The 16,950-nt window shown below is 50.9% G+C and overlaps 1 protein-coding gene and 1 non-coding gene across 14 annotated transcripts; both read right to left on the bottom strand.

Moving 5' to 3' along the window:
• Nucleotides 1–33: 33 nt before the first annotated feature.
• On the bottom strand, nt 34–15,630 carry PABPC4 (poly(A) binding protein cytoplasmic 4). Of its 13 annotated transcripts, XM_045898009.3 has the most exons (17): nt 15,316–15,629; nt 14,458–14,926; nt 11,487–11,680; nt 10,624–10,739; nt 9,215–9,354; nt 8,768–8,862; nt 7,980–8,117; nt 7,267–7,362; nt 4,391–4,663; nt 3,960–4,047; nt 3,698–3,817; nt 3,112–3,198; nt 2,890–3,017; nt 1,856–1,949; nt 1,613–1,743; nt 1,304–1,406; nt 34–340 (listed from the first exon to the last, which is right to left on the bottom strand). In XM_045898009.3, exons 2-16 carry the CDS (start codon nt 14,648–14,650, stop codon nt 1,317–1,319), a joined length of 1,983 nt encoding a protein of 660 aa, XP_045753965.1. In that variant the 5' UTR covers nt 14,651–14,926; nt 15,316–15,629; the 3' UTR covers nt 34–340; nt 1,304–1,316. The 13 variants fall into 13 exon arrangements, 12 of the variants coding, with proteins under 12 accessions (XP_045753965.1, XP_045753966.1, XP_064445467.1 ...); XR_010410985.1 differs by having other exon boundaries at nt 1,220–1,406; nt 14,458–15,630; XM_045898010.3 differs by having other exon boundaries at nt 1,347–1,406; nt 14,458–15,630.
• LOC123860722 (small nucleolar RNA SNORA55) lies at nt 6,864–6,998 on the bottom strand. The gene has a single exon (XR_006794836.1). It is a non-coding gene; the product is annotated as a small nucleolar RNA SNORA55 (small nucleolar RNA).
• Nucleotides 15,631–16,950: the final 1,320 nt, after the last annotated feature.

Raw genomic sequence — 16,950 nt, 5'->3', positions numbered from 1 at the left:
ACTGGATTTAACAGAGTGAAACAGCACAGGCAGTTTTATGGAGATTTTTTTCTTTATTGAGAAACTTAAGACTTGGGTACATCAAATAAAACCAATTTCGGGGGGAAAAAATCAAAACCCACAATAGAAAAAAAAAGTTAACACTGTCTGGGCCATAGCAGAACCCAGAGAATATATTCTTTTAATTGAAAAATTCTAGGTGCTTCATAATTGACCTTTTGATACAAAATGACCTATTAAATTTCCAATTTGTGGTTCTTGGTGTTGAGGTCCATAGGACACGCTAGGAATCTTCAAACCTTGAGCTGAATTCCAGGAGGGGTTATTTGGCTTTTGAATCCTGAAAAGCACCAACACAAATTAAATACATAATCAGAAAAACCTGAGATGCACTGAATCTCCGGCTTATAAAAAGGTATTGCAAGAGCAGTGCTTCCTGACATTCGGGCAGGACGATTTTGTTGGGGCTCTCCTGGGCACTGTGGAACATTTAGCAGTATCCCTAGCCTCTACCCACTGGATGCCAGTGACACATCTCCAGCTGTGACAACCCAAAATATGTCTCCATTGGCAAATGTCCTCTGAGGGGGAACTCCTGGCTGAGAATCACCCACTCTGAGGCTAGCGAGGTACTATAAAGCCCCACGCCCTTCCTGGCCATCCTGTACTCAAAGCTACCATTCTCTTGCTTAAATCCAAATGAAGGGTCTGGGCCCTTACCACGTGTCCTTTCCCCTCGCCTCTGGCTCTGGTTTGTCTGGTCCTCTCCTTCCTCCATGAGGAGGCACCCGCCAGTCCTGGTCACAGGTCCTAGTTAAGCCTCACTCACCCCCGCCCCTGCGGCTGGGGGCCACAGCTGCCAGGGTCAGAAGTGGACTAGAACACACCCTGGAACTAGTCAGGTGTGTCTGTCTCTCCCACTCCGACACCAGGGCCCGTGCCCCTTGTGTTCCCAGAGCCACGCGGCGGCTGCACACACAGCTGCTCTCACCAACCTCAAGCCAAACCAGGGAGATATGTTCACAGAAATGAGGCTGTGGGATCTGATTATGACGCCTTATCTGTCATTATTCTAACCCAAAAAGGTCATTCATCTAACCAGGGGCTCCTTCTACAGAAAACTGTCTGCTCCTTATAGTTTACAACCTGTCCTCTCTTTTCTCCAAATTAACTCTTCCAGATGACAGACAGAACCCAGGTGACTGCCTGTCCAAGGTACCGGGTTATAGTGGCTCTAAGTAATCTTTTAGGAAGATTGTCACAAGTCAAAGCCATTGCAGAAAACAAAAACAGCCAAACATACGGTTCTTCCTTGGCTAAGAGGTAGCAGCGGCAACAGCGCCCACCTTCTGGGCAGCTTCTTTCTTGGCATGATGAGCCTGCAGAACCGCCACAGCTTCATCCACCTGTGAGCAATCTCCAGGTGGTTAGTGACATCTGAGCAGAGGCCCTCGGCCCCTCCCTGGCGCGCGGGGCCCGGCAGCGGTGTTGCCGGGTGCTGCCCGCTCCTAATTCCCACCCACAGCAGCTCTCAAGTCACAGGCGAGGCGCGACGAGAGGGTCGGGAGACAGCAGACCCGCCTCCCCCTGCAGGGCCCGGGGACCAGCTCACCTTGGAGCGGAGCGACTCGGGGGACTCGAGCATGTGCAGCAGCTCAGAGTTGTCAATCTCCAACAGCATGCCCGTGATTTTCCCAGCCAGGTTTGAATGCATGGTTTGGATGAGCGGGAACAAACGTTCTCCTGGGGGTGGAGATCGAATTAAAGCCCAGGGTGAATCCCAGTGAATGGACACTGGTGTCCGGGTCAGTGCCAGGCTCTGGCCCCCTCTCCTGCAAACACATGGCTCACTCACCCAGCATCTGCTTCTGCTCCTGGGGGGGCGCTGCGGCCAGCATGGAGGCGGTCAGGGGCTCCTGCCCCTGCACATGGACCGCAGGCTGCGGTGCCTGGGAACCAGGAGAGGCAGCAGGTTAGCAACACTGAAAGGATGCTCGATGGTCCTGAGCCTGACCACTCAGTCTGAAAGCCTACTGTTTGACAGAGATGGAGGTGGGTGTCCTTGGTGCCAAGGAACTAATGGCAAGCTTGAGGGATGAGGGGTTACAGGAGCAAGAGTGTTATAGGCTTGAACACAAAACCAACTACAATAAAAACAGCATGCTATTAAAAGGAATAGGAAATGACTAAGAAAATAAACCTACAAGGCTCAGCAATCATCAAATGATTCCATTTATAATTACATCCCACATCACTTTATTGTACCAAATGTTTTTATTCTATCAAATGCTTGAGGACTGTCAACATGCATTGTCAATGCCAGTCCCAGCCCTAAAAGGAAGGCTCTGAAGGTAAAAACTATTTTACATAAGCAGAGTTCTGAGGCATCTCGCATTTAGACAGCACGAAGCACGAGCAGGCGACTTAGGGGCCACAAGGCAGACTGCAGCTCCTCTAAGCAAATTACTCCTGGGCTCTGGGTCCAGTCCCCCATCCCAACTTAAGATCTCTGAAGCCGAACTTCTCTTCTGCTAGATGAAGCTCTTTCCTGCCTGCATGTCCCCGTCTCGCAGAGCAGCTAAGGATCAACTCGGCCAGTGGGCGTGAGCAGCTCAAAGAGCCAAGCGAGCACACACATGTTGTACAAAGGAGGGCGGAAACAGCAGCTGTTTCTGCTGGGGCATTTCTGAGTAGACTACTACGGGGAGGAATACTTCCCAGCCCCTTCTCTCCCAGCAGAGAGAGCCCGAGAGGCAGTGTCACCACAGAAAACACGGCACCCTGACACAGCGGGCGTTTAATACCTGTTGGAGGAATCAAAGCAAGGCACCTTTTCAATCAAGTGCCAACAGGGGAGATCCTTTTAGCATTCTGTTTGGTGGGCCTCACCTGCAGGGGCTGGATGGCAGGGTGAGGGCTGCGGACACTGGAGGCATATTTGTAAGGTGCGACAGCCCGAGGGGCAGCAGCAGCAACAGCAGCACGAGGCGCTAAGGTCTGCACGGCTGGGGGAACACCTTCGGAAAAGAACAAGCAAAATTAAAGCCCATCAGTCTGGGCAAAGACCCGTCAAATCCCATCTTTCCCCATTCTGTGTGCATCCAATACCACCTCCAGACTGGCAGCTGTCAGTCAGCCCTTGCTGGGCGGCACCAGCCCCACCAAAGTCCATAGCCAAGCGGTCCGGGCACTCAGACCCTACAACAGACCAGCAAATGCACATCAGTGTCGGCAGCGAATGTCCAACTGGCCACGTCCCACGGAAGGAGCCATTCCAAAGCCTGTTCACACAACACATCGCACACGGGACCACGACTGCTACTTTCGAGGAGCAGTCAACAGAGAACACACAACTCTCTCCACCTCTTGGAATACGGGACATAGTCTGTAAAGAACAGTTTCTTTCAATCTCCCAACCCCACCCAAAAGAATAGGCTGCCTCTGTAGTCATCCAGCTAACAGGCTTCTATAATTAAGCTTTCTCACATGAGTCACCAATGAGCAGGATCCTTAAAGTCACCAACACTCCTAGAACTCCCACTGTTTCTCTCTCCTTAAGGACCAACCAGAGCACACAGCCATGATTACAGGACCGGAACTGGAACGTGGGCCCAACAAACTGACCAACCCTGGGCAGGGCCTAGCCAACCTGACTCCCTCCTCCCCAGGCCACACTTCTCAAGGCCAGTTTGCTCACCGACTCTCTGAGCGGTAGTAGGGAGGCCACGAGAGGCCGGAGCATTACCAGTTGGAGCCAGATGGCGAAGAGCGGGACGAGGCCCAGACTGGCGTATAGCACTTGGCATTCCTTGGAAGCCTGGTGAAGACAAAAATTGTGCATCACTGATGAAGCATGTGGACCAGAACCTAGGCTGCGCCTCAGAGGGGGCGAGGAGGAGAGGCAGGGAGCCCGGGGAGGCATATCCCGGGTGATGGAACCAGCACTCCCCACCACCTACCTTGAGGTCTCCCACCTTGCTGCCAGCGGGGGTTAGGCCTCATCTGTGCTAACTGGTTGGGTGTGTAATATGGAGGTCTTCCCTGGGCCTGCAAGAAAGAGCACCCAAGCCCTTTTATTTGAAGGACCTGAATCCGCATGAGAGAAGTATCTCATCTCATCTCACTGCCAGGCCCGAGGCTAGTTATTCAAGACCTTCTCTGAGTACTCAAAGGCCTGGGGGAGGGAAGGCCAGTTAACGGGGATTCTTTCATTCTAACTCACTACTGCGTGAAGAGTGAGTGAGAGAATGACTAAATCTTCATTTTCATGGGTCCTTACTCTGACCTTCTGAACTCCAATATCCAAAACCCCTCACCCCAACCACCACGGGCTGCGGCAACAGCCGTCGGGGGGCAGGTTCCGAAGACCCAGGCACACAAGCTGACCCACCTGTGGGACTGCTGGCACGAAGTAACCACCGGCTGCAGGCTGGAACTGATTTAAGATGGCATTGGCAGGGAGTGCTCGCATTCCAGCCACCCGCTGCATGTACTGGTTGGTCAGGTGAGCCTTTCGCTCTTCCTTCCTCTGGGCCAGGGCGACATATAGTGGCTTGGAGCCCACGATGCGTCCGTTCATCTCGGTGACTGCTTTGGTCGCCTCTTCAGGAGATGAGAAGCAGACAAAGCCAAACCCTTTGCTTCTCCCATCCTCCAACATTACCTACAAAGGGACCAGCTACTTAAGGAAAAGGTGTTCTAGTTTGGGGGACAGCTATTAAGAACCAAAAAACCTGGTTTCTGCCGCAAACAGTTCCCAAGTCTAGGGCAAGGGTTCTAGACCTGTCACGGGATGTACCCCAGACCAATTAAGTCACAACCTCTAAGGAGAGGACCTAGGCATTTTGTTTGTTAGATCCCCAGGTGATCCTAAAAGTTTCTAAACACTATGATATGGCTAATGGTTAAACCAGGAACCCAAAGATATTTCCTGACACCTAGAAGCGTAGTAGCTACCTTTGGATACCCGACAGAGATCTGGACAGTGTTAAGCTGTTTACTTGTAAAACTCATCTGCCCAAGACCTTGGTGAACAAAACTTTTATCATCTCTTAGCAAGGTTAGGATATGCTTTTGAAATACCACATACACGCAGGAGTTACAAAACCAATGACTGCCACCATTAATTCAATGGGAGTTAACAGCAGAAAGGTGACCAGCTAGGAGAGAGAGCTGGATTCTAGTCCCAGTTCAGCGATTTCTAAGCTCTGTGATTTTTTTTTTTTTTTTTTTTTTAAGATTTTTATTTATTTGAGACAGATAGAGCACAAGTACGGGGAGCGGCAGAGGGAGAAGCAGGCTCCCTGCTGAGCAGAGCCTGATGAGGGGCTTGATTCCAGGCCCTTGGGTTCATGACCTGAGCTGAAGGCAGATGCCCAACCGACTGAGTCACTCAAGTGCCCCCGCCCCCCCTTTAAAAAAGATCTTATTTATTTTTTGAGAGAGAGTGCATGAATACATGGGAGCAGGGGTGGGCAGAGGGAGAGAATCTTTTTTTTTTTTTTTAAAGATTTTTATTTATTTGTCAGAGAGAGAGAGAGAGGGAGGGAGAGAGCACTCACGAGCAGGAGAGCAGCAGGTTCCTCGCCGAGCAGGGAGCCCGATGCGGGGCTCCATCCCAGGACCCTGGGACCATGACCTGAGCCGAAGGCAGCCGCTTAACTGACTGAGCCACCCAGCTGTCCCAGAGGGATAGAATTTTAAAAGCAGGCTCCACACTCAGCACAGAGCCCAGATGTGGGGCTTAATCTCAGGACCCTGAGGTCATGACCTGAGCCAAAATCAAGAGTCAGATTTTTAACCGACTGAGCCACCTAGGCTAGCTGCCCCTAAGCTATGTGAAACGCTTGCCCTCTCTCTGAAGCTTGATGCCCACAAGATCCTCTAAGGCCAACTGCCACAAAGCCACAGGTCTACCGGTTCAGGCCATCTTTTCCCACAGACGGCTAGTCATTCAGACAGTTCTTTTCCTCACCTGAAAAGGTGATTTGTAGCTCCCCCCTGGCCTACCTCCTCAGAAACATTGATAGCAACAGGACAATGTGTGCTTGGCATCTTTTGTGTCTTAGCTTGCTGCCTGGACAGCCCTCCTGAGGTGGAGGACATGAAAGTAAGGATGCGTACCAACCCAACGGCTCTATCAATGAGATGGGCCAGCGCAGTCTCTGAAAACATGACACCCTGATCTTGAAAATAGGGCCTGTGAAACTTGCAAGACACGGTTCTTTTATCCTCTTCCTACAAATACCAACTCGAACATTGTGCTGATAAGCAAGGAGAGACCATCATTCCTCACACCGATGAAGGCCAGTGGCCAGTTAAGGAGGTGGTAAGAGGGAAGGGGCGAGGAAACAAGGAACCCCGACAGGGTGGCCCCTGATCAACTCCCTGCTACAAATGACGTTCCTTTACGACGCTCCCAGGTTGTGCGTGACGTAAAGCTAAGGGCCAAGGCAGGGTCACCACGTCTTTACCAGCGCACTCGGCCTCCGTTCTCAGCCCCAGGACTCTGACGTGTGCCGCACCTTCGCGGAGCAGCAGCGTCTGCATCAGACTAGGGTCCAGAACCTTCACACATGCATCACTTCCCATCACACCCACCACGGGCCTTGCCCGAGCGCGTTCCATCCTCACCTAACCAGTGTTCTCCTGCTCAAGGACTCTAATTCCTTAGCTTTAGGAGGGGATTCATATGCATTCACCCTGCTGCATCAGTTGATAGGATTACCAAAGAAAACCAAGCAAACAATGCACACGGCAAAACGTGTGAGAGCCATCTTTCCACTCCTCTTAGCTTTGTAAGGCCAGGACAGAAGTTCCCAAACCCAGTTCCCAAGTCCTCAAAATACCTTTGTGCAAGGAGGAAGTGTGGCAGAGTCGTAGAGACAGGCTCCAAGACAAATGGAAAACAACCCGTCTGGATTTCCTCTGCTCATACTGTTGCACCATCTGTCCCCACACCAGCACAAAGCAGCAAAGAATGGGAAAGATTCAGGTGCTTAGGGGTCAATAGGAGGGACTGCTCAGATTCACCACCACACCTCAGTGCCTGGGAGACAGTGCAATGTATACCTCATGAAACGCCCTTCTCCAAAGCATATACTCAGATGCGTAATTGAACGCCAGGAGGAATTTGCTAGATTAATGTGGTATCTATCCTCAGAAATGAACACGATTTAGATTCCACTCTTTCAGTGAAACAAATACCAATAAAGCTCTAAAAAGTTGTAATTTCTGCTTTCGATCCCAAATCTCAGTATAAAATACCTTAGCACTGGTGATTGATCCAAAAGGAGAAAACTCTTTCCTTAACTTCTCATCATCAATGGTGTCATCCAAGTTCTTAATGTAGAGATTCACCCCCTGAAGCAGAAGGATCACCATTAATGCACGTCTGTACCCCACATATGCCCTAAGACGCTGGTTGTCAAAATGTGGTCCTAGACCAACAGCAGCCCCGCTCCTTGGGTATTTCTTAGAAATGCAACTTCTCGGGCCCAAATCCCAATCTACTGAATCAGAAATTCTGGGGTTCTGAAAGCCACGTTTTCACAAGCCCTGCAGGGGATTCTGATGCAGGCTCAGGACTGAGACTCCTGCCGCGGACTCGGACAGGACCCTCAGTGTGGGCCTGGCTTTCTGCACAGCTCCTCTGGCTGACTGCTGGCCCCAGTGGGGCTCCTGCCACCGCTCCAACAAAGGGTAATCATTTAAGTAAAAAGAACCCACACAAGAAAGAATAACAGACTGAGGCTTCCGGAATGAGTCCCTAAACGAATGAATCAATCTTTTGCCCTTGTCCTAGAATCGTTGCTGTATCTGGTAGGTATTTCCTTTTACACCTGAGGATCTTGGGAGAAAGGAGAGGAAGAGGCAGATTCCAGGTGCCCAAAGAGAAAGCCTGCCAGACCTAAGGGTGCTCCTGCCAGTATTCCACAGTAAACCCCTGGGTGGGAGGCTGTGCCAAGAGCCCCTCTCACCTGATACCGACTAATTCTCTCTTGTTTCAGCTGTTCAAATTTCCGCTTTAACTCAGCCTGCCGTTCCACTTTCTTCTGGGCACGGCCTACAAAAATCACTTTCCCACTGATTTCTTTTCCATTCATCTCTTCCACAGCCTAAAGAGGAAACACAGGTCTTAAAAATCAAGACGTAGAGGCCGGGGCCTTGCTCTGGACGCCTGAAAGTCCCACCACAACATTCCAAGAGAAGGAAATCTTTCCTATAGGGCTAAAAATTAATTTTATTCCATCTGAAGTCAGCTAAGCAAATCCAAACTTCCTTGTGAGTAAAATGGGGTTACTACTTAAATGGGTTATTGGTCCAGAGGATACAGAAAAAAATTGTAGCTTTATAAATACAAGCGCGGCAGACATGAGCCCAGGCTGCTAATCTGGGTGTTGCTGAGTCTCTCCTGTTCTGTGGGGAGCGAGTGGTGCACGCTGAGCGCCCAGCACCATGCTTTCCCCGTAAGCAGCTGCTACTGCCAGCAAGTCAGCAACTCCTGGGGCCCTGAGCCCCCTCACTAGGAAGGGGAGCAAACACCCATCCTATTCTTTCACCCTACAGAGCTAGGTGACAGGTAGGTGCCAAGTGCTCTGGGAACAGGTAAATGACGGATTAGCACGTCAAGTCCCCTCAGGCCAGGAACAACATCACTATGACACTCGGGCAATGCCCGCTCCGCTCGGCTATGTGCCAGCCAGGCCCTGCCCACACTCGGGGCCACTTCCTGCAAATGTTTCCCCAACCCTCGTGGGACTCTCACCTTATTGGCATCCTCGTGTTTTTCGTAACTCACAAAGCCAAAGCCTTTGGATTTCCCACTGGGATCTCTCATCACCTTGACACTTAGGGTCTTACCTATTACCAAAGGACAGAACTATTAGTAACACCATCTCTGTTACAGCTCAAGGAGAGAAGGCTTCTCTAGGAGCCCAAATGAAGCCAACTCTTGCTGAACCCAGATGGACTCTAGAAAGAGGTGCCGTGCCTGGCCTTCTACTTCTGACCAAGCTACTGAGACGGCTCTGGGGCTGGGACGAGGTAGGATGAAGCCAAGAGTCTATTCCTATCTACTCTGTGACCCTGTCATGCAAGGTAGTTTACTTCTGGGCCTAGGCGCCCTCATCTCTTAAACAACTAAGATACAGGAGGAGTTGTAGGTCCGGTGGACTGCAGAAGGGGGCACATGGGGTGAAGAAGCCCAACTTACCAAACTGGCTAAATAGCTCTTTCAGACTCTCATCATCCACCTCTTCCCCAAAGTTTTTGATATAAACATTGGTGAACTCCTTGGCTTTGGCTCCAAGCTCAGCTTCCCGCTCTTTTCGAGACTTGAATCTGCCCACAAACCTAAAAAGAGACCATGGGAAACAGTGAACACCCAGAGGAACAAAAATCATGATTTCCAGGGGCCCAAAGGAATATAGGTTAAAGGCTGACAGGAGAGGTTAAAACACACGAGTCCCCATCCAACCACCAAGACAGCAAGCTCAGAGATGCCCCGACTCCCCAGCAGAAAGAGAGAGGCAGGACTGTCCTGCAAGGACCAGCCCCAGGACTCCTGGCTCAGACCAGGGCTACTCCTACCACATCACACTGCCTTCGTGAAGAAACCTGATGACCTTGTTTTTAAAATGTTCATTTCTGTGCATCTATGTAAATGCATAGAAAAGGTCTGGAAGGATACAAACCAAACTGTTAACAGGGGTTAGCCCTAGGGGTGAGACTGCTAGAGTGAACTATGAAAAAGCCTTTGCTTTTGCACTGGCCTCATTCTGGTGTTGTTGACACAAGTGGGAAAATGTATCTATATGCTGAAAAATCTTTAGATCTCTCTCTAGTGATACCTTTGTAAGACTTCACCACTGGCCACATACACATTATCAATGTAATCCATCCCCTGGTCTGTTCAACATAAAAAGGCGCCCCACAAAGAGCAGAAATGATTTTTGCTTGCTCTAGCCAAGACTTATTATCCCTTCTCTCCCTGCCATGGCTTAGCTAAGACCCCCCCTCCCTATTCTGCAATAACCACACTAAAGCAACAAGGTCTATCATGAACAGCGTCTTCTGCCATCAGATCAGATTCTTCATTATAACCAAATTAAGTATTACTGTGGAACCAGCCTTGTATGAGAAGGTCACTGAGTCATAAGTTAGCCAACTGGAGATCTTGGGACAATTTGGCATCAACCCCTAGCAAATGACCCCATGGACAGACCTGAGTCACGGGAAGGCCAAGGTCACATGGCTAGTACACAGCTCCTGGTCAGTCCAGGGCCCTCTCCACTCTGCCGCTGGCCAAGACCCCTGCTCAGAAAGGGCTCATAGCTGCCTTCCAGCAAGCCCCAGTTGCCGGTGCTCACAAAACCCACAGACGGATGATGCTTTTAAGGGAGAGGCGGCAGGCAGGCCATGGCTTGGGCAGGAAGCCCACCTTGGCGAGTCAAAGGGCTGCCACGGCTCGGGCAGGGAGACTCACCAGCCCTGGAGTGGAGAGGTAGGAGCAGGCCACACTTGGGCCGAGAGAACCAGTAGCCGCCTTGTGTGCCAGTTAATACCGAGGTGGGGCCACGGCTGGCTCATGCGATGGCTGTTGCTCCGGACTGGGACACTCACACTTTGCGGTCATTGAGGAGCATGCCGTTCATCTTCTCGATGGCCTTGTCAGCAGCCTCTTGCGTCTCGAAGTGGACAAAGGCATAACCCTTAGAGCCGTTCTCATCACACACCACCTGGCAAAGACAAGCAGACCACGGTAGCACCACTGGTATCTCCAAAGAGTCGAGAACCACGTGGTCTTCTGCTCAGCTGCCAGCGTCTGAGGCCGTTAGCCCATCCACGGTCCAGACAGGAGACTACAGCACGCCAAGTTTTCCTAACACGGAGCACACTACCAGGCACCCAGTGATGTTCCATTTACAAATGGCAGCCACTATTAGGCTGCTTCTATTCCAAGAGTTTTATTTCATTAAAAGACCTTGAAATTTGGGGGCAAAAGCACCGTGCTGCCAAAAGTGACCATTTTCCAAACCCACAACAGAATTTCAGTCTAGTGCGGAGTTAGACATGTAAACAACCACCACACCAGTTGTACAAAATTCTCCACATAAACAGGTGCACAGAGAAGGAAGAGGATGATTTTATGCTTCTGAAATGACCAAGTACAGCCACCTGGAGACCTGAGGCACTGCTCTGGTTCCCCCACAGAAAGGAGAAACCCTTTGATGCCCTCCAAAAGTAGGAAACAGGAAGGATATTTTAGGCAGAGGGACGAATAAACAAAGACACAAAAGCACCTGCTGGTCATGCTGGGTTGTGGCACAAGATTACCTACAGGGAATTTTTAGGCTGCAGAGCCATTTCCAGCATTTCAAAAATGACCATATCCTGTCGCCCAATTCCAAGGCTGTTCCCCCTTTAGTATTTCTCTTGTTCTCATGAGTCAGTAATCATTCCAAAGTCCTTTAACTGGTGCTTACCTTGCAAGACAGAATGTTTCCAAAAGCAGAAAAAGTATCATAAAGTGCCTTGTTATCTATAGATTTGTCCAGATTCTTGATGAAGACGTTTCCCACACCAGATTTTCTCAAAGAGGGATCCCTCTGAGACCACATGATACGGATTGGCTTTCCCTTAATCACATCAAAGTTCATGGTATCCAAGGCCCGCTCAGCTGCAAGAGAGAAACACATTTCAGTCAAGGATATAAAACGTCACCTCGTGTTGACGACTGCCACCATCCCAGGAACAGATGACTGTAGGACTTTTCAAGGTAATCACTCTGATAAAAGGCAACTCTATTAAAACTAAAGGGCATCAGCTCCCTCTAGCCCGTGTTGCTCCTGAGGGTAGACATTCTGGCCAGTCGATCCACATCCTGGCAGAAGTCTCCAGCCCTCTGGGCTGCACCCTTGTTGGGTAAGGGGGTTAGGCGAGATCATCTAGATCGCCTTCTGGCACCAAGATCAAATCACAATACCACACATTTGACTAAGTGGTAACAGTTATGAGGACTGCTGCTTATCACCCGTGGTGACGCAGGTGGGACAGGTGATGCTATCTACTTCATAAAATGAGCAAACTTAGGTCCAGGATGGCTAAGCCATGCAGCTAACTAGTGATTAAGAAACTAATACCAGACCTTCTGATTATTTTTCAGTAAGGTATTGTATCAAATTACCAACTAGCTGTCGTCATTTTGTCTACGATCCGCCTACAAGACAAATGACAGAACAAAATCTACGAGTGACTGACTGGGGAGAATGTGCTATCCCTGAATTCAGCCCAGTTTCTTATATTTTCAATTTCTGAGAACAGAAATTGATTTAAAAACCTCAAAATGACAGATACTAACGGTCATGCATGGAAACAGTCTTTTTAGCATCAGGACGATGAGGATGAAACTACATCTTTCTAAGCACGTAGCACACTAGGCTCTGCACCTCGTGGTTTCCAGGCCCTTCTCAAGTCTTAATCTGAGTTCTGTGAAATTCCAGAACTTCAAATGCCCTGGTGCCCAACCAAGTTCTCCATCCAGTGCCTTGGGACGCTTCCCCAGCTTCCCAACAAATCCATGTGTGTACCAGAGACCGCTTAAAGGACCAGAAGCTAAGACGTACCACCACCTGTCAGCAGGAGCACTTCTCTTAGCGGTCGTAACAAACTCCCAGAGCTGGTGGCCACTTTTCCTGACTTACGCAATGAACCACCCCAGAATCTCCTCCATGAGGGGATAAGGGGCATGGGGGTGGGGTTCTCCTGTCCCAAGGTACCACCTCACTTAAGACAGGGACAAAATTCCCTAACTCTGGCCCTCCACAAGCTCAGCTGTCCAGTCAGCGGAAGGAGTATCTCGTTTTCATTCATCTCCAACCACCTTTCCCACCTTCTCAGGTGGGCTGGTTGAGTATGGGAGGGAAGGTCAGGGAAAGCAGACTGGACAGATCCAACTCAGGACAAGTCCAGGTACAGAAGCCGTCGCTCCTGATGGTTTATCTGGGACCAAAAGCCTGGGACCCCAGGGTCTCATTGACTAGCAGGAAGGAGCCCTTTCTACACAGCTCTTCGCGTCTTTCCAGACAGTGCTGCAGAAGGCAAGTTGGCTTCGTCTAACAAATCTGGCTGCACTTATTTATAGCTAGGAGAGGTCCTGCAGAGGCATGTGTTGGCAGATGCACTGACCAATGGCTTCTGCTACTATCACCAAGTGACAGGACTTTTGTTCAGAAAGTGTCAAAAAGGCAGGCAACAGCCAATGTACCCACTACTCCCCCCGGAAAAAGGCCACACTTGGCCACCTTTGTGCCCTCTGGCCAGACACAGCTCAGAGCACACGGTGAGTTGATGGTAGCAGCGCCTCTTGTCTCTCAACAAGTCGGATTCTCTGGTCTTAGCTGCAGCCTGGGCAAGTGACATTCTCTGTGCTTCACGGACAGTGAACAAAGTGTGGACAAAAATAGGGACCCAGAGATCCTTTGCCATAGAATGGCTCGTTTCTCCCAGTAATGGTCTCTACAGTTGTTCCCTTTTAATCTGAAGTCACGTGCGGCCCCTGATTAGGTTTCCTCTGGCCTCGCTCCGGCCACGCCTGCAGCATACCTCTCCACTGTTCCAAGCAAGGGCCCCAGTCTGGGCTGGCGGGGCACTGCGCTGGCAGTCCCAGCTAAGACTTCAACCTTCTGCAGTTCCTTTTCCTTCTCCGGAGTCCCATTTTCTTCAGATGGGATGAAGGAAAAGGGTTTTGACAAGGGTAAAGCTCTGTGCACAGGTGAGGCCATAATCCCCACCAGCCCAGTCGATTTCCCCCGCAGCGTTTCCCCAGACTGCCTGGACACCCCTTCTCCACAGCCCAGGGCTTCGTCCAGAGAGTAAAGGACTCCTCCACCCCAGGAGCTTTAAAGCCACAGATCCGGGAGCTGGCCTGGCACATGCACGGCTCGTGGCGCCAACACGAGCCCCTGCTCAAGTAAAATGAACAGAATTGTTCCCACTGCCTCCCACTTGCCCAGAAAGACCCCTTATCAGTATGAAAGCAAAGAGACTAAGTCCAGGGTAAACGTAGGGGAGGGGCGGCAGCTCCAGAATCTAAAATTTCTGCAGGAATTGTGTTTCAATTGTTCTGCCTTTTCGGCAGGCCTGTGAGGGGCATGAACCCATGCTCAGTGACCAGACAAGGGTCCCACTAAAGCAGGACCATATACACAATGGAGTGACAGGGACTTTCTCCAAATCCTATTTTACTGTCTCCTTGGGTTCCAACCCCACCGCCACCACTGATTAGCCCAAGGTCACCCAGTTAGCAAGCGGTGGAAGCAAGATTGAAACTCCGGTCACCTGATGCCAAGATCTTCATTCTCAACTCCTGTATCCCGTGTCTCCCCCTCCCCCATGGGGGAGACTCCGAGGGTCCCCTAGGATCCCGCGAATTTGTGGATATAAGCGTCTACTCACCGTCAGCCGGCTGCTGGAAGTTGACGTAGGCATAACCCAGGGAGCGGCGGGTGATCATATCGCGGCAGACCCGGATGGACAGCACAGGCCCCGCAGGACTGAACTTTTCATACAGCATGGCCTCGGTGACGTCCGAGTGCAGGTCACCCACGTAGAGGGAGGCCATGGGGTAGCTGCTGGCCGCAGCGTTCATCTCCCCAGCCCCCACCACCCCGAGCCCCGCCAGGAGAACTTCTTATAGGGACCACACAGGACAAAAGGGGCTCTTCTCGGAGCCGTGGCCCGCGCCGCGGCTCACAGGTGGCAGAGTGAAGCTAAGAGACGCCGGAGCAGGCTCGGAGACACGGAGGACCGGGAGGAGGAGTTCAGGGACAGCTCGTTCGAGACTGCAAAACCGCAGACAAAAGGCTCTCAAAAACAATATGGCCCTCTCTGGGAGTTTGTAATTTGCAGCTGTCCTGGTCTGAAGCTCCAAATTTCGAAGGAGAAAAAAAAAAAATAACGTATTAAAACAGGGACTCCCCTCCAAATTATAAAAATTCTCCAAGAGGCAACCAAATGGTGCCCACGGCGGCCTCCGGGACACGGGTTTCTCTATAAATATAGGCCTCGGGCTCCCGGCGGTTTAAGATTACAGCAGCCAGGGCAAGAGGGAAACCAAATCTTGGTCGGCGCCGACTCGGCAAGCCCCGGGGGCCGGGCGCGCAGCCTCCTCCCACGCCGGGCCGGCGAAGGGCAGCGCGGACACGTGGTGCGCCCGGGGCCGGCGCGCGGGGGGCGAGGGCGGCGGGCGCGGGGCTGCCACGCGGCGCGGGGGCGGACGGAGCGGAGGCGCGTGGACGCGGGCGGGCGGCTCACCACCGGACCGACGGACGCCAAGGTGCGGCGGCGGGCGCGGGCAGGCCGGAAGCGTGCAGAAGTGACTTCCCCGCGGGCTCTCCGAGGAGGATGCGCTTTTTTCTTTCTCTCTCTCTCTCGGTTTTTGTTTTTTTTTTTTAGGTTTTAAAGCATTTTCGGATTTTTTTTATCTTTTCCTGTTTTTCCTTCAGGCTGCTAGGGCCCGAAAGCGACGGAGGCTGCGGCGACCCGGGGCGGAGAGAGGCGGCCGGGGGAGCCACCGCTCCATTTATACTCGCCCGCCCCGGGCGCTGCTGGTCGAAGGGCGCCTCGCGACCTGGGCGCAGTCGTGCCCGCCCACTCGGCCCGGGGGCCCGAGGCGGGGCGGCCACGCGAGAGCGACCCGGCGCGGCCGCGCGGCGCCACAGCGACCCCTGGCGCGCGGAGGACCGCTCCGCTGGGGTCTCCTCCGGCCCCAAGGGCTGCTTGCCAGCCGCGTAGACAGCACACCGCCCGGCCCTCCGGGAACAGAGCACCTGTAACCCACCCACAGGCGCAACGTTTATAATCCATGTGTTGCTTATTGTAAAATAAAGATGACACAAAATAAGTCACAATGATATAATAAGTGGTTCAGCATGTAAATGTTTTGGCGCAAATACGGACGACATTCAAGTTTTCAGAGTACTAGGACGTAGAGGTAGGTAGTTACCCAGAACCCGACAGCCACATCTGCAGGAGTATCCACGGGTGATGGGATTAAATGTTGGTAGAGCTTCAAAAGAACAAAATACAATCATCCCCCTTTTTACATGGCGGTGGCCTTCCTGGAAATTTAGTTGATATTTAAGGGAGCAAAAATATTTCTGTGTAGGGGTAGGAGAAGGGAATTAAGAGGTCATGAAATAAATCACGGAGATGAAAAGTACAGCGTAGGAAATACAATCAAGAATATTGTAATAACTTTGTGCGGTGACAAAGGAGAGCTACACTTACTGTGGTGAGCATTTCCTAATATATATAAGTGTTGACCCACTATGTTGTATACCTGAAACTAATATGTCAACTACGTTTCAGTAAAAATTTTAAAAATAAAAAATAAATTAAAAATACTTTGTTTCTACATAAAAAGGAGTGGGCGCCTGGGTGGCTCAGTTGGTTAAGCAACTGCCTTCAGTTCAGGTCATGATCCTGGAGTCCCGGGATGGAGTCCCGCATCGGGCTCCCTGCTTAGCGAGGAGCCTGCTTCTCCCTCTGACCCTCCCCCCTCTCATGTACTCTCTCTCATTCTCGCTCTCTCAAATAAATAAATAAATCTTTAAAAAAAAAAAAAAAAAAAAAAAAAGGAGTCAGTGTAGGCTTCAACAGTTAAAAACTTTTTTCATCTACACGGGGATCTAACAGGTCATTTGGAAGTCATGCGGTATATGGGACAAGTCTACATTATGTGGAACTGTCTCGATGTGTTGCAAGATATACAGCATCCCTTCTTCCATAAATGCCAGGAACCACCCTCCTTATCGTTGTGACAAAGGAATCCAGAAATTACCAGAACGCACACAGACAGTCCCATTGAAAACCACTGATGTGAGTAAAGGAATGAAAAAATACACATATTTATAGATTCATTCATTCAAAAAAATGGTTAATTGGGGC

Source organism: Mirounga angustirostris, unplaced genomic scaffold (genome assembly GCF_029215605.1).
Source record: "Mirounga angustirostris isolate CCGP_5_RB_7025 unplaced genomic scaffold, mMirAng1.0.hap1 SCAF_4, whole genome shotgun sequence".
Taxonomy (NCBI): domain Eukaryota; kingdom Metazoa; phylum Chordata; class Mammalia; order Carnivora; family Phocidae; genus Mirounga; species Mirounga angustirostris.
The sequence above is the reverse complement of the archived record's forward strand: the minus strand, read 5'-3'. Positions and strand labels throughout refer to the sequence as shown.

Excerpts from the sequence above, each read along its gene's own strand:
- PABPC4 (XM_054512955.2), bottom strand. The coding sequence starts at position 14,650 with ATGAACGCTGCGGCCAGCAGCTACCCCATGGCCTCCCTCTACGTGGGT. Across the intron at positions 10,740-11,486 it reads GAAACATTCTGTCTTGCAAG|GTGGTGTGTGATGAGAACGG; the intron begins GTAAGCACCAGT and ends TGTCTTTGCCAG. Across the intron at positions 1,950-2,889 it reads CTGCCATCCAGCCCCTGCAG|GCACCGCAGCCTGCGGTCCA; the intron begins GTGAGGCCCACC and ends CCTGGTTCCCAG.